Source organism: Balaenoptera physalus, assembly GCF_965194825.1.
Source record: "Balaenoptera physalus genome assembly, chromosome: 3".
NCBI lineage: Eukaryota > Metazoa > Chordata > Mammalia > Artiodactyla > Balaenopteridae > Balaenoptera > Balaenoptera physalus.
The window spans coordinates 58047066-58062688 of NC_138890.1; the positions used below are offsets into that span (position 1 = coordinate 58047066).

A 15623-nucleotide genomic window follows, 5' to 3' on the forward strand; every position below is an offset into this window, starting at 1 on the left:
ATTATTTTTCTAAATCACATGCCTATCCATTGCAATGAAACCAACAGAGTAAATGCCAGAAGCCATAGATGGAGACAGCAAAGAACTAACTAGACAATGTGAGGGGTAGAAGGTGGCAGGTCTCCAAATTTATTGCCATTTGCCTATTCTTCAATTTTGAGAGCACTTATTTTAAAAGAGAGCATTTTAACTCTAGAGTGTTGCAATGTTATTTAACTTGCTTGATTTTTATTGTCATTTGATGTTGCTTTATTGGCTCACTTATTTCAGTCTTTTCCACAAATCAAGTGTAAGTCTCTGAAACTCACAATGGAGCTCTGAGCCACTAAGCCATTGGTTCTCAACATTAGCCGAAGGTTAGGCTCACCTGGGGAGCTTTAAAATTCCCAATATCCAGGCCACGCTCCAGACCAATAAATCAGAATCTCTGCACTTCGATCCAGGCATCAGTGTTTTTTAAACTCCCCAAGTTGTTCCAGTGGGCATCCATGGGGGAGAATCCAGCCCTAACTAGATGCTAAATATACAAAAGCCCTAACTTCCCACCTGGGAATCAGGACACCCAAGTCCTTGTCCCAGTCCCACTACGGCACGCTATCAGCCTTCAGGAGACCTCACTTTTCTTAGCTGTCAAACGAGGGACTGCACATGGTGAGGAATAAGGTCTGTCTGGGTCTAAGATTCTATGACTATGTTATTTCCACTCAGTTCCAAGCACTGTGCTGATACTCGAGGCACAGCAGTCCGTTCTCTGCCCTTCAAGAACTCATATTTCCTATGGGACACAGACACGTGCAGTGACTATCAGGACACAGTGTGGTACATGCAGAATCAGAGGCACGAACTAGACATTCAGAAAACACAAAGGATGGCCAAATATCCCGGGGAGTCAGGGAAGGCTTCCCAAAGAAGGTACAGCTTTCCTAGGTTAAGCTGAATTGACGATGAAGCTGTCACAGGGTGAGGAGGTAAGGAAGGGGTTTGCGATGGCCAGATACTCAAGACACAGACAGTAGAAACTCGATTCACTGACATTAATAATAAAATTGCAGAGGCAAGCTGGAAAGTATAATCCAGTCATTGTTCCCTTACCCCAGACCTTAGCAATCTGCAGGGTATTCATCGTGATTTGCTCACCATACCCTCCACCCCCAAATAATAACTCTGCCAAGAATCAGACTCAAAAGAATCACTTCCCTTTCTGAGGCACTAGCACGTGCACAAACACACAAGCCTTCCTCTGCCTCCACCCACTACCATCCCTGCTGCTGCCGCCGCCGCCACCCTCCTGATTCTGGTTCAAGCACCCAGCAGTGAGCAATCAAGGCAAATAGTGTCTCTCTTTGCAGAGCAGAAAGTGAAAGGTTTCTGCTCTGGTTGGAGTTTTAAAGAAATGCCAGCTTCTTTGGTATCACATGCACTTGGGTTTGAATCCAGGCTGTGCTACTTATTAACTGTGTGATCTTGGGAATGTTACTTAATAGCTGTAAACCTTGGTATCTTCATCTGGACAGCGGTGATGATAAAGGTCCCACTTCAACAGAGTCATCATGAGAGTTAAAATAGAAAATGCATGGCTACATGTCTTGGTAGAGGCTGTGAACTGAATTGCATCCCCTCCAAAATTCATATATTGAAGCCCCAACCCCTGTTAAATTAAACAAGGAGGCCATTAGATTGAGGTGACTCTAATGCCTGAGCAGCCTACATAAGCAAACCAAAACCTCAAGGTTAAGAAACTGAAATCTAAGAAACTGAAGCCAATCACAAACAACTAGACTTTCCCAAATAAGGCAACCGCTTAAGCTAGAGCCAATCAAATAATTTCCTTGCTTTGTTTCCACATCTGCTATATAAAAGTCTTTGCCCTACCTCCTGTTGATGGAGTGCTCCTAACCACTTCCGGGTTGGTTCTGCCCAATTTGAATCAATTTTTGTTTAAATAAACTTAAAAATTAAACATGCCTCAGTTTATCTTTTAACACCCCCAATGTGATAGTATTGATATTTGGAGATGGAGCCTTTGGAGATAATTAGGTCATGAGGAGAGAATCCTCGTGATGGGATTAGTGACCTTGTAAGAGACAGGAGAGTTTCCCCAACCCTTTCTCTGCCCTGTGAGAAAACAGCAAAGCGGTGGCTGTCTGCAGGCCAGGAAGAGGGCCCTCACCAGGAACCAAATCAGCTAGCAACTCGATTTTGGACTGCCCGGTCTCCACAACTGTGAAAAATAACTGTTTGTTGTTTAAGCCACCCAGGCTATGGAATTTTGTTACAGCAACCCAAGCAGACTAACACAGTAGACTTAGTCCTGAAACCACTGGCTGTTAGTATGGGAAGAGAAGAAAAATCCTCATTGATGACTCTTCCCTGGGCCTCTGGAGCACTGCTGCCTAGAGACAAGCCCACCTGGCGACAAATTAGCATGCAGCTTCATTCCTGATGGCTCAGGAATAAGAGGGAGGCCCAAAAGAGCTTCGTGTGGATCCAAAATCCCTCATCTGTGCATGCTGAACCACATCAGAATAAAGCCTTGTTCAGAAGATCTCTCTTAAGAACCTGGAGGTCAGTGTTTGATTCTTGAAGTTGCACACTGCCTCTCTTTGAAGAACTTCTTATAGTTCCCATCATTTACTAAGTACCCCTTGATTGGATGCCTACCAACATGGCAGGCACTGTGTTAGGTACCCTGGAATTAAAAGTGAAGGAGAGCTCTTGGATGGGTTTAATAAGGTGAGGAGGAGGGGAGCAGGGTGGGGCACCTTCATTCCCATTCTGCCAGTAAGGAATCTCAGGCTCCCAAAAGTTAAATAATTCAAAAGACCCACCTTAAGTCATATACTTTACAAATACACCTTATAGTGAATCTTTAGGACAACAATGTGGTTCTACGTTATCCAGGGTAACCCTTTAAATATTTACAAAAGGTTTCAAACCCAGCAAGGGTGAGAAGATGAGGCTTGCTCGTGAGCCCAGAGCACTCAAGCGGCAGAGACTGGACTCAAACCCTGTTCTTCTGACAGCAAATCCTGTGTTCCCTCGATGTGACCACACTGTCCAGGACCAAGGGCAGCCCAGCCATACTCACCATCCGTATCCGTTCATCTTCAAGATTCCTGAGGACAGTGGCAAACTCCTGCAAAGACCTTGCTGAAAAAGAGAAAGGGGCCATGAGGTGGAAGTAGAGTGACAGGCCTTTGAGAACCCTTCCAGATACAGCTATTGTGTTATGGACTGAAATCCCTTGGCATATGCAGAGACCTCAAGACAACTCTTCCCAAGGCTCCCCTTATCTTTTCATCATTAACCATTAAGGATGACCCAGAAATGCAGGATAATCCACCGGGCACTCTAGCTAGGGAAGGGTTTCCTTCAAGGAAAAGACCTGCCTGTTCCTGAGAGAACCCAGGACTGATGGGATGTTGGCCAGCTCCCAGGCTCCAGGCTGGACCAGGCAGAGTTCCTCTTTGGAGTTCAAGGATTTCCTGCCCAGGATTTGACCGCCTCAACCTTTGTTGTGGGGTTGCGTCAGAACCCAGCCTTTTCTTTGCACCAGAGCTAAACAAACAACTCTGCTGGCATTGGAAGCCGCGTCTCTGGCTTTTCCTTGGGTTCCTCCTCTCTGAGTCCTCAAGCCCCTTATTATTGCAGCACAGCTGGCAGCACAGCAGTCAGATGTGGACAGTCTCTTTCGCCGGAATTATTCCAAAGGGAATAAGCATTGCATACAATAACCCTAAGGATATTCGAGACATTCATGTAATGCTGGGAAAAACATCTGTATATTCAGGAGTTACAACAATGATACGTTTTCACGGCTCTCAGCTGTCTCCCAGTTCCCTCTGCTCATCCCCAGATCCTGATTTTCTGGATGCTAACAGGGAATCCATAAGCATTTGGTGACTTAATTCAATGTAACTTGCTCAACTCTTGCTCACTTAATGGAGTCAACCAAGATGCCCAACAGAAGAATAAGGTGCAATGACTAGGCCCTGATAAAGACACGTGTCTTGACACTGCAAATCCTCAGTGTTGCCCACAGAAGATGGACAGGGGATGGTGAAAAGCGACACGGGGCAGCAAGCTAACAAATGGTAACCTCCGCTCTCAGCCTCTTGTTAAGGAAAATGCATGGGAGAGGTGGGGCCATGACCCAGACACGGAGCTCCTCTCCCCATCCGAAGGCAGCGACAGCTACATAGCTCTAGCCAACTGTTGCCAGGGCAGAATGAGGGGCCGGCTGCTCAGGCTCCCCAATTTTCAAAGAAGCTAGAAAACTGGAACTTTACATAAATTCAACTTATATGGTAATTCAATTTTAAAAAATGAGTGCCCAAGAAAACATGGCTGCATTAGGACCTCAGCCCATGAGCCATCACCTGCAACCTCTGATCTAACTCTTCTCCCATCTACCCGTGTTCTGCTTTTGCTCTATTTCTAAAGTACTGTGGTTGGGGGGAAGAACGTTGCAAAGCCAGCCAGAAGCAGAACGCTAACAGAGGGCGGAGATAGGAGCCCCACAGCGAACCTTCCCGCTTTCTCCTTCAGGCCGCAGGGTGAGAGCCACTGCAATCCCAGGACTCGGAGGAGAAGCCCTGGAGAGCCCCGGGCCCTGACCCTCACTCAACTCTGCCCGCTCCACTCTTAATACTGACTTCTTAATTTACAACACTTACATACTCCCTACTCCAGGGGAAAGACTCAAGGAGGACACTGAAAGCTGTGGTACACAGTGAACTTTTTAAACTCTTGCATGTGGTTATGACTTACCTATGCACATTTCATCATCTGTTTCTGCATCTCCTATGCACTGAAACTTAAATTCATTTAGGGAATCTGCAAATTTCCGCTTCGCAGAAGACAAATCTAGCAAAAAAAAAAAAAAAAGAGTAAAAAATATGAATTACTGAAATAAACCTGCTTTCATTTTTCCTGTACTTTTTAGTCCTTTTACTAATACAGCAGCTAGCAGATCTGTTCCTGAGTCCACCTCAGGGCACAAAAGAATGTAAATTCAAAAGAGTGAATACTTGTTTATAACATGAAATAATTCAGAAGTTAATATTTTTGCTACATTTGCTTTAACAAGTCTGGTCCTCACTCTCTAATTCCTCAGGCTACACATCGAGTCCTGCCGCCTCCACCTGACACCAGTGGGGGTCAGTGAAGCTGCCCTCACATCAGACTCAACAAGACTCCCCACCCCAGCGCAACGCACCGGCACTGGGTAGGGAGCTGGCACAAAGGGCTTGGAACTTCACAGGAGCACCCGGACCTCCCCTTCCGACTCAAGGATGCGGGAGGCCCGAGTTCTCAGAACCCTCTGGGCTCCACTCAAAGCAGAGCAGCCGCCAACCTGACGAATCTCCACCTGAACCAGTTTCCTGGGTCACCTCGTTCCACCGCTGCCCCGAGAACAAAGCCCTGGCAATGTTCTGAGTTGGGGTAAAAACGCACCCCACACATGGTATCTATAAAGAAACCTCTTGGAGGCCCTTGTCAAATTTAAAAAAATAAGCTTTCATTTAAGACAGTAATAAAAGCCAATGATCCTTCCTGAACCCTCAGCTTCTGTTAAGGGTATAAACCACCGAGGCACCTTTAAGTGGCCTGACAGACAAGACTGCTCGGCACAAACGTGCTTAACTTAATTCCATGTGCAGCCTTCCTGCAGATTAGGCTAATCATTCAAATTACCCTCGGACATGTTTCCCTCATTGAAGGGGAAATGGCATTATGTTCAAATTCCCAGAGGACGGAAATATGAGGCATAACTGGCAACGAGGTCTGGCTTTAATAAGGTACTGGGGGGAGTGGAGGGCGGGGATTCTGGCTTCACAGATCAACAGAGCCTCTTGGAATATAAGCATCCATGATCCTCAGCCCTTCTCTTTAGCTCTTAGATTTGTCCCTCGAGGTTAGGGGTCACGTTTTCTCCATCTACTGGTTTGTTTGTTTCCTCTGCAGGTACCTGGCACTGCACCCTGCTCAGCACATGATGAATAATGCGCGTGTACGGAGGAGGGGGTTGGGGGACTGTACACAAATCCAGCTGCCGGTGTTGAGTTCACCGATCCCAGTGTTCATCCCAAGCAATGGTGCCAGTGGAAGAGCCAAGCAGGGCCGTCCTGCTGTTCTCAGGTCTGAGGCTCAGACCACCGTATGGATACCAGGGGCTCCTGCTCCGGGACCACCCCCCTCCCAACCTGAGCTCGGATGACGCGGGTCCCGAGCTAGCCGTGGCTTGTGCAAGGCCCTCCGCTCGCTCGACACCAGAAGAGGAAGGCACTTGGAGTGGAGGAGAACACAGGAGCCAACGGCCAGCAGTCTCTGGTCTCTCCCTGGTTCGGTCAATTTAATGGAATGGTTCTTGGCCAGAAGTCCAAAGATGCTGACAGGGAAATCAGGCATCTCTTAAGACTGGCCAACCCAGGCTGAGGAGATCCCCGAAAACACACATCACTCCCTGGCAAGTCAAGAAAGAAACAGATGCATCTGAAAGTCAGAACACTGTGGGGAGGAAGGACAGGGGCGGCCACAGGCAGGCAGGAAGAAAACGAGGGAGAATAATCTTTCCCAGACAAAGACAAAGCCCTCCGAGAGGCCCCACGTGTGGGGTGCATGGAATGTGGGCAGGTGGTACTCAGTCTTGGCTTTGCCAGAATGTTCCCCTGATCAGAACTCACAGAGAAAGGCCTGAGCAAAGAGCAAGAACAGGACTGCTTCTCTATCCATTCAGCAACCCCCCTGTGCCTCCCCAATGGGGCAAGCAGGACTCAAGTTGGACCATCTTCTCAACAAAGTGGAAAACGAGAGAAAAGTCAGCCAGGCTTGGGAAAGCTCCCAGCACACACCTGAAAAGCCACGCTGCCGGGGGCAGCTGCCAGGCGGGATCAAGGAGTGGCTAATAATGCACGACGGGGCCTCTGTGGGGCCTTCCACAGGGGGCCCACTGAACCAGGAGCAGGCCTGCTAGCTTACAACCAGAAGGTAACCTGATTTCCCTGTGCAGTGGCACACAGCACACCCCGAGAAGCGCTGTAGGCCCCACGAAGCCGATAAAGAGGCCGGTGCCCTGGATGGGAGATTAGGTAACGAGTCCTGTTATGGAGTCAATACTGGGCTGTGGGCCCAGGAGGACAGCTGGGTAGAGTGAGAAGCCCAGTTATTGGAATCTGAAAAGGAACTCACCATGGGCTTGAACGACACGCCAGACACAGCACTCTCTGGGTAAAGGTACAGTGGACACCTGCTGTTTCCTTGTTCAGCATCTACTCCCTGGCCTTAGGAACATCATCTCCAGCTTGCTCTGGAGAACCTCCCTTCTCCACTTGCGCTACATGGGGTCCTGGTTCTACACTGGTCAACCCCTTCCCCAGCCCCTTGCCCTCACCGCAACCTCCACTGGCCCCTGGGTTCGAGTTTCAGCTCCACCATTTACCAGCTATGTAACTAATCCTGGGTTAGTCATAAAGTCTCTGTCAACTCACCTCACAGAAGTTGTCAGCCTCTGAGTGAGGAGACCTACCTAGGCTGCAGGGCTGTCAGGAGAGCCAACGAGACACATAGGGTAAGCACTCTGTACGCTGTCAGCTTCAGGTCTAGGCAAGGCTGGGCTACTCTTCCTTAATACATAAGTCCTCCAGTAACAGGACCCAGGGAAGGGAAGCATGATTACCTGTACTGAGAGCTCAGAGAAGTTAAAGGACTGACATAAGAGCACACAACCTCTAAGAAGTGGATCTGCAACTCGACCAAGTCCTCTGAACTGAGGTCTTTGTGGGCACACCATGCTGCCTCACCCCGTTCAGATCAAACTCCTCTCCATTACTTGGGACAACAGAGAGGACATCAAAAAGAGAACACCCAAAAGCCACTGCCTCTTGGCTACTGCCACCCAGTAAGAGTGCTGGCATCTTATGTAGGTGATCATGTTGGATATGCAGCTGCACAGAGACTTCTTTCTGGAGCCTTTCACTCCGATGCACACAGGAATCTCACATGCACATTCCAGTAAGAGGAGAGGAGAAGGCGGGGAGGCTGGCGCTGGGTGCATGCCAAGCTTCGTGGCCCCCTGCTCATATAACCCCACTGTTTCATGTTCAGGCAGTGCAAGACACAGCGAGGAGCCAAGCAGAGGCAATAATATTTACTTTGCAGAAACATCTGTTGCTAGAAAGGCAGAATGCTGGCCAAAGTAGAGAGAAGGCGTGACTGGCAGCCTCCAGGGAGGACAAGGATCTGCTTTACAGAGTAAGTAGGCTCTGCCGCTGAGTGAGGAGACCAGGCGGGTAGGGATATGGAAGCAGCTGGAAGTCTGGGCCACGACAGGCTGCTTCTAAAGCTGCCTGCTCACTCAGGGACCAGAGAAAAGTGCCCTTCTCTTCCTGGAGATGCCATGCTCTGCCACAGCAGACACTAATTCTGCAGAGTTTAAGAGAGTAAGCCAAGCGTAAACCTTTCTTTCACCGAAACAGCTGGCTTATCCTAATTTTTTAAGTTAGAATATACCTTGATTTACACAAGCTTTACCAGTAATAGCACAAGTCAAGCCACTTCCTTTTTTTCCTTTGGTAAAACTTAACACACATGTGCACACACAGGCTCATGAACACGCACATAATGAAGGACTCAAGGTAACCTTACAATTATATGTATTTTCAGTGCATCTGACCTCCAAAGTTACCAAGATTGGATATAACTACCCTTAAAACGTTTTGCTATTCTGTCACATGTTCCTGGACTTAGAAACTGATTACAGTTAATAAAGACCAACTGCCGAAAGAAGCACTTGCAACAGGATTGGCCTCCTGGCTGCTTAAAACACAAGAACACCAAAGTCCCCAGGCCTTGTTAATCTCTCCCTTCTCTGAAAGCCAATTACACTTACACGCTGTGCCCCATCATCCTGCATTTGGAATGACTCTGGAACTATTCATGAGTGGTTTTGTATCACAATGCACAATGAGTGCCTAGGACAGGGCTGAACAAGGTAGCCCTCAAAACCTGTTGCATCCATCTGATTGGCCACAGCAACACAACTTGGCTTGTCTGGAGTGTCTGAGATTCCCCAGATGAGAGGACCCACGATGAGAGCTGAGAGGTGGACGTGAGCCTGAGAGGTTGCAGCTTTTCCCCACAAGCCCCATTCCCAAGTAAAACTCAACACACTCAAAATGAAATTCTCTCTCCCCTCCTAGCAGCTCCCCAGAGAGCCAACCAAGGGCCCCTTCCTATGTCCCTCACTGGGCAAAGGGCACCATCATTCATCCTGCCACACAAGTCAGAGTCAGACACCCATGCGTCGTCCTTGACGGCAACGGTGTCCTTCCCAAGTCTGTCCATTTTGCCTCCTAAGTATCTTGGTTCTGCACACTCCATCATTACCAGCAACCCCTAAACCAAATACCCCCCATTGCCTGGATAACTGCAGCTGCCCCTCCCTGGTCTCCCCACAACCACTTTTGTCTCTCCGGCAGTTCTCCACCCAATCGTGTCGGCTCCAGCAGTGAACCCTGCGACGGTTTCCCAGAGCTCTAAGAACAAAGACCAAAGTCCCTTCCAAGGCCTGAGAGGTCCTGCAGGGTCTGGGCCACCACCTCCCAGTGGGCTCTAGAAACCCTGGCCTCTGCCAGTTCCTGGAACAGGCCCAACTCCTGCCGGCAGCCCTCAGCTCAACAATTCCTTCCTCCAGGAAGCCTTCCCTGACTCATCTAATCAGACCAAACCCCACCCCAATTTCACTCCCAGAATCCTAGGTACCTCTTCCTCACAGCAATTTTATATCGCTCAGATAATTATTTGATTAGTATCTCCCTGACCTATAAGTTCCATAAAGGTGAGGACTGTGTCCCTTCATGCTCACCACTGTATCCTCAGATCATGTATCCTCAGAACCTAGCACAGTGCCTGAGAGCAGGTGTCACAGAAAGAAGGGAGAGAGGAAGTCAGGCACTCCACTAGTTCATCACACTCAAAGGTGAAATTCCCGATTTTATGCTTGATGAGTGAAAAGAAGCAGATTAGGTACATTAGGTGAAACTTTCCAACTTATGTAAGTCTGGCTGGAGCTTACATATGTAAGAATGTGCTTGCTGTTAACATACAACCACCTGCCCTGATGCTGTCCATTGAGGAAGATTCCCACGGAGCTGAAGAAAGATCTGGCAGCATGCATGTAAAGTAAAACCTTCTCTACACCAAGTGACCAGGGAAAATGAGCTACAAACACGCCAACTGTTGGTCACAGCTAGGTGTCCCCTTTCAGCCCCAGCACGTCCCCAAGCCTGGAGCTAAAACAGATGTAAGAAGCATTCCCAGTTGACTCTTCTCTCTTTCCCCGTATCTGGGCAAGCTGAGAACACATCCTACCAAAACCTGTGCCTGGAGAGAGGCATCTCCCCAGGTCTGCAGGTGGCATTTTAAACTGAGTAACTGTAAGAAAAACAAGCGACGTCCCCTTGTTAAACGCCTGAACCCTATATTATATAAGCAAAAAGAAACAGACCATGTCCAAATCTTACAATACTAACATTTGTCTAGTTTCTGTGATGTGCAGTCTTGCCTGTGGCCTCTAGATGGCGAGCAGCTGTATCAGAGAAGGTGTGCCAAGACTCAAGGATAAACAACAGGGCCAACCTTCAACCTGTCCCACTGATGAAGACACCAACTGGAGAAGCAAATGTCCAGTGGACATTTGTCAATCAGCAATGGAGGGAGGGGCCCTGGCCTCCATCGGGGAAGAAGTGTCCTAATACATTCCAAGAAGCTGTGTTGATCTTATCCATTCAAGCCTGAGACATGGAGGAGAAGGGCTGGAGGGATGAAGTCACCACCGAAGTGTCTCTCGCATTCTTTCAAATCTGGCTGGAGAAGATTCGGAAAACCTCTCATCTCTCCAAAGGGTGATATGCCCACCAACCACAACAGCCACGGCACGACATATAATGTGCATTCTGATTACACATCTGCGTGCTTTCCCTAAGGCCATTTCCCCTAGAACTTCATTTCCTAAATGAGGCCATAGCCAGCACTGACTCCGAGAATCTGTTTTTTTCAACCAGAGCACTAAGGGTAATTAAATTTTCAGAGTTGATTTTTAAAATGAAATCAAATAGAGAACAAAGAAAGGTTGTGTCATCCTTTTCCAGATGAGGTTTCTGATTCTATTTGCATGAAAACATCCTTCAAGAATAATATGGGAGACCAAACCCACCTTAGTTTATTGGATATTTACTGTGTAACATGTTCCTATTAAGCAATTTAAATCATTTTGTCCCTACAACCATTGTACTGAGCACGTATTATTACTCCCATTTTGCAGACTGGTAAACAGACTCAAAGAGGTTACACAACCTGTCACAGCCACACAGTTAATAACTGGTAGTTTAAGAAACCTGGTCTCTCTGATCCCCCAACTCTTAACTATTATACCATATTGTCTAATTTACTCAAATATTTGAGAATCTAATATCAGTGTGCTCAAAGGAATAAAAAGATAACACGTACACATTCCATATCCTGGAGGAGAATACAATTTAGAAGGGTCAATCTGTGTATACAAACATAAATTAAAGCAGTGCATGCTAAGGCAATCTGAGAGTTAAAAGAAAAAAAAGTAGCCACAGAAGTGTAAGAAGGATACTATTTTAGCTGGGGCCACTGAAGGAGGCTTCCCAGGAAAAAAAAAGAATAGGAAGTGGCATTTGAAGTGCACCTTAAAAGTTCAGTAGTATTTGGATATCTAGAAATGGGAGGAGGTGCAGGGCAGGGAGGCAGGGATGGGAAGGTATTCTAGAAGCAGGAATGGGAAGCAAAGAGATGCAAAAGGAGAGGACCTACCCAGAAATAGCAGGAAGCCCAGCTTGATGGATAGGAGATAAGACTGGGAAGAGAAGTTAAAAGGAATTGAATGCCAAGCTAACGAATTTGAACTTCATCCCCAAGGAAATGGAAACCAGATTTTTATACAGAAGAGAGACTAGATCAACTTAAACACTGATTAAGCCTTTCACTAAGGAGCTAGCCCAGAACTTAGTTTGGGAACTTCTACTCTGACTTTCCATCCCACTTCACCCAAGAACACACAACCACAGTCAAGGGGCTTTCTCCCTGTGGGATGACACCTCTCAACCTGGACAATGGTGCCCACACCACTCAGCCTGGAGATAAGGAGAGCATGAGGGATCCAAAGAAACTCTGCTCCCTACTAAAAACTCCAAGTTCAGGTCCAGTTATGAGTGATCAATAGCATCATCACTGTATATACATAATTACAGCTGACCCTTGAACAACACTGGGGTCAATCACATATAACTTATAGTTGGCCCTCCGTATTCACAGTTCTTCCACATCTGCAGATTCAACCAACCACAGACCATGTAGTACTGTAGTATTTACAACGGAAAAATATCCACATATAAGTGGACCCACCCAGCTCAAACCCACGTTGTTTAAGGGTCAACTGTATATACAAATGATGTATACAAAGACATTTGTATTTCCCAAGTGCTATATTAGCTTTTCCTCATAAGAATATTGAGAGTTTAAGTGATTACATTTGATCTTTTATAGATAAGGAAATCAAGGACTAGCTGAATGACAGTGCATGTCACATAGTAGGTGCTTAATGAACATTTGCTAATCAATGATCATTATGTTAAGTGAGTCAGCATCAGACCTACAATGTATAAAAATTAATAAAAATTAATAAAATCTAATTAAAATAGTGTCAGGAGGCCAGAAGGGCAAGCTCTCATGCCCTACAAAGTTAGTGCTCAGGAGGAAAAAGAAAGACTTCCTCTTCTTGCCTGGCAAGAACTTAGCCAATGAGAGACTGTCACAAGTCAGCCAATGAAAAGCCACTATGCTTTGAACTCTCAATTCCTCCAATGGATTCTTTGTTTACTATAGCCCTCCCAGCTTCCTTCTCCCCTCTTTGAAAGGGTTCTCCTCTCCTTGCTGGGCAGGGACTCGCATGTGGCTCACCATGATTGTAGATCCCAAAGGGAAAATCTTTGTTGATTCCAAATAAACCCACTTTGTACTAGAGAAATAACTGGCAGTCTACTTGTTTGAGGTCAAGATTTTGGTGGCCCGAATGGGGATCCAGAGAAGGCCCCCAATGACTCCAAGGTTGGTGAGCAAACAGGTGTGACACCCACTTCAAGCCCATTATTGCTCACTGCTTTTCTCACCAACCCTGGGGTTTGAGGGTAAGTTTTTCTCCCTCTCTCCAAATCCAAGCTTCTGCCCTCTTTGCGTTTTGAACCTCTGCAGATCTTATTTGGGATCTATTTTTAAGACTTTGTCCTTTCTGGTTAAGGCATTGTTCTATATTCAAGCACTCACCTGGCACTTCAGCCTGATGTTTGAAGTCAGGCTGTTCCAATTCAAACTGTGCTAGCCTTCAGTCCATTCCTTTTGGAATAGGGGCTGTTTCTTTGGAACTGTGCCACTTCAGCCTTTGGCCTGATTCCTTTTGAAGTAGGGGCTGGGGCTGTTCTACTGGAACTGTGCTGTTAAGCCTTTGGCCTAACTCCTTGGGGACTGAACTGCTCCAGTGGAACTGTGCTGTTATATCTTTGGCCTGACTCCTTCAGAATTAGGCTGTGTCATTAGAGCTATGCTGTGCGGCCTTCAGCCCAACTCTTTCAGGACCAGATTGTTCCCTTAGCACTGGCTGGTATTCGGCCTGCAGGCTGTTTGAGCTGTTTAGGCTGTTTGAAAATTACTCTCTGCTCAAGAGAAAAACCTCTGAGAGATGGGAGCCCAGTTATGTGACTATTTTGAGGGCACTCCCCACATCGGGATTCCAGCCAATTTTGTTTAAATACCACAATCCTTCTTCAGGCGCATTTCTAACTAAATGGACCTACCTAACCAAAGGCAATTTAGACTATCAAAGCCATTATGGGGAACTTTTGAAATCCCCAAACTTTTCTTAAAACCGAATTGGACAACCACAGCTCAAAAATTTCCAAAACTGAATGAAATACCTATTTTGATTGGTATTTTGAGGCTTCTAAACATTATCAGAAGCCTAAAATTGCCTTTCTGCAAAATAAGATCTTAAGATTAACTGAGACAAACAAATGATTAAAGAAAGATAAAGTGGCTTCTGAAGCCTCCAGCTCCTCTTCCCGGGTTCCTTTGTCCCAGGCTCTGCCTCTGGTGCCATCTTCTTCCTTTCCTTCTATGCCACCTACACCTCTATACCCTCAATTCCCCCATATTAATAAGTCTCTGGTCGAACTTCCCTTTACCACTGCCTGTTCCTCTAAACCTATCAGAACCTGATCCTCTAATTAAGTTTTCTGAGGATCCAGAGGCCAAACACTTAATTTCTTATATTCCCTGGACTAAAGTTGAACTGCAAACCACACTCAAAGATTTTCCCAAAGTAACCAAAAATCCTCACAGATTTGCTGGGGAATTTAATATAGCCATTCAAATTTATCAACCTTATTGCTCTGACTTATATCTGCTAGTCATATGCTTGTAGGTGAAGGCCAGGCCCAGCATTGGATGAAAACTGCTAATAGGGAAAATCCTGAAGGTCCCTAGAATTACAACTGGGAGGCCAGCCCACTGACTTACTGTATTAACAGGCTCAGGCAATCACTAGGCAACTTCATCAGGGAATTCCTAGTGCTTTTCCAAAGTCTGTTGACCAAAACAAAATTCAGGCATTCAAACAAAAATCTGATGAACCTGTTCATAAGTATTACAACTAACTTCAGATTATTTTTAAAAGAAATTCTGGTCTTCCTTCAGATACTGATTCCATTCACACAGCTCTTAACTCTATGTTTATTAATGGGCTAAACTGGGACCTTTCCCTTCTAGTAAAAAGGACCAGGATGGAATAGGAAACTATGTCCACTCCAGATTTAGTTAATCTGGCAAACCAGCTCTCTCACACTGTGGATGAGTCACCTAAAAGGAAGACTGCTATAATTCTTAATCTTCAACTACAGCAAATGAAGGCCCCAAAATGAAACCAAAACCCTCCTAGTTTCTGCTATTACTGTAAAGAGCCAGGACATTGGAAAAGAGATTACTACAAATTTAAGCACTTCAGGTACCTTCAGCTCTCAAACCAGCCTTTCCAACGTCCTCCCAATTCTCAATGGCGGGGCTGCAACGAACTATAGAGGCTCTTCCCAACCCTCCTTCTTAATCGGCTAGGAGAAACAGTTCTCCAGATTATGGATGAATCTCTTCCAGTCCTGACATTGGAGCTACACTCTCGGTGCTCAACCCCACTGTGACAAAACAGCCCTAGCCTCAGGATACTAAATGAGTTCAAATAGTGAGGATCTCTAATGAACCTCAAAAGGTTCCTGTCTCCGAACCTACTCCCTTTTGTGTAGGCTCTTTGAGAGATAACACCCTTTTCTCTGTAGTTCCTCTGCCCCATCCATTTATTAGGCTTAGATTTCTTAGAAAAGTATCATGTTGAAATTTCTTTCTCCTAAAGGGGAAAATAACTCTAGAAGTTGACAGTAGTCATCAAAGCAGCTAACCAGGTGAATTAAATGACCCTTTCACATCTTATATTTGCTCCATTTCTGATGATACTAGGGCTGATTCTGGAAACACTGATCATTTGTCCCTATTGA

At 46.3% G+C, this 15623-nt stretch overlaps 1 protein-coding gene across 5 annotated transcripts in view; it reads right to left on the reverse strand.

Annotated features, from left to right (window-relative positions):
- Positions 1-15623, reverse strand: part of ARHGAP26 (Rho GTPase activating protein 26) — a 470301-nt gene that overhangs the window by 348433 nt on the left and 106245 nt on the right. For all 5 annotated transcript variants that reach the window (XM_082454134.1, XM_082454135.1, XM_082454137.1 and 2 more), the window contains exons 2-3: positions 4771-4866; positions 3089-3150 (exon numbers count right to left, since the gene is read on the reverse strand). In XM_082454134.1, coding sequence (XP_082310260.1) covers positions 3089-3150; positions 4771-4866 — 158 coding nt within the window. The remainder of the gene's footprint in view (positions 1-3088; positions 3151-4770; positions 4867-15623) is intronic.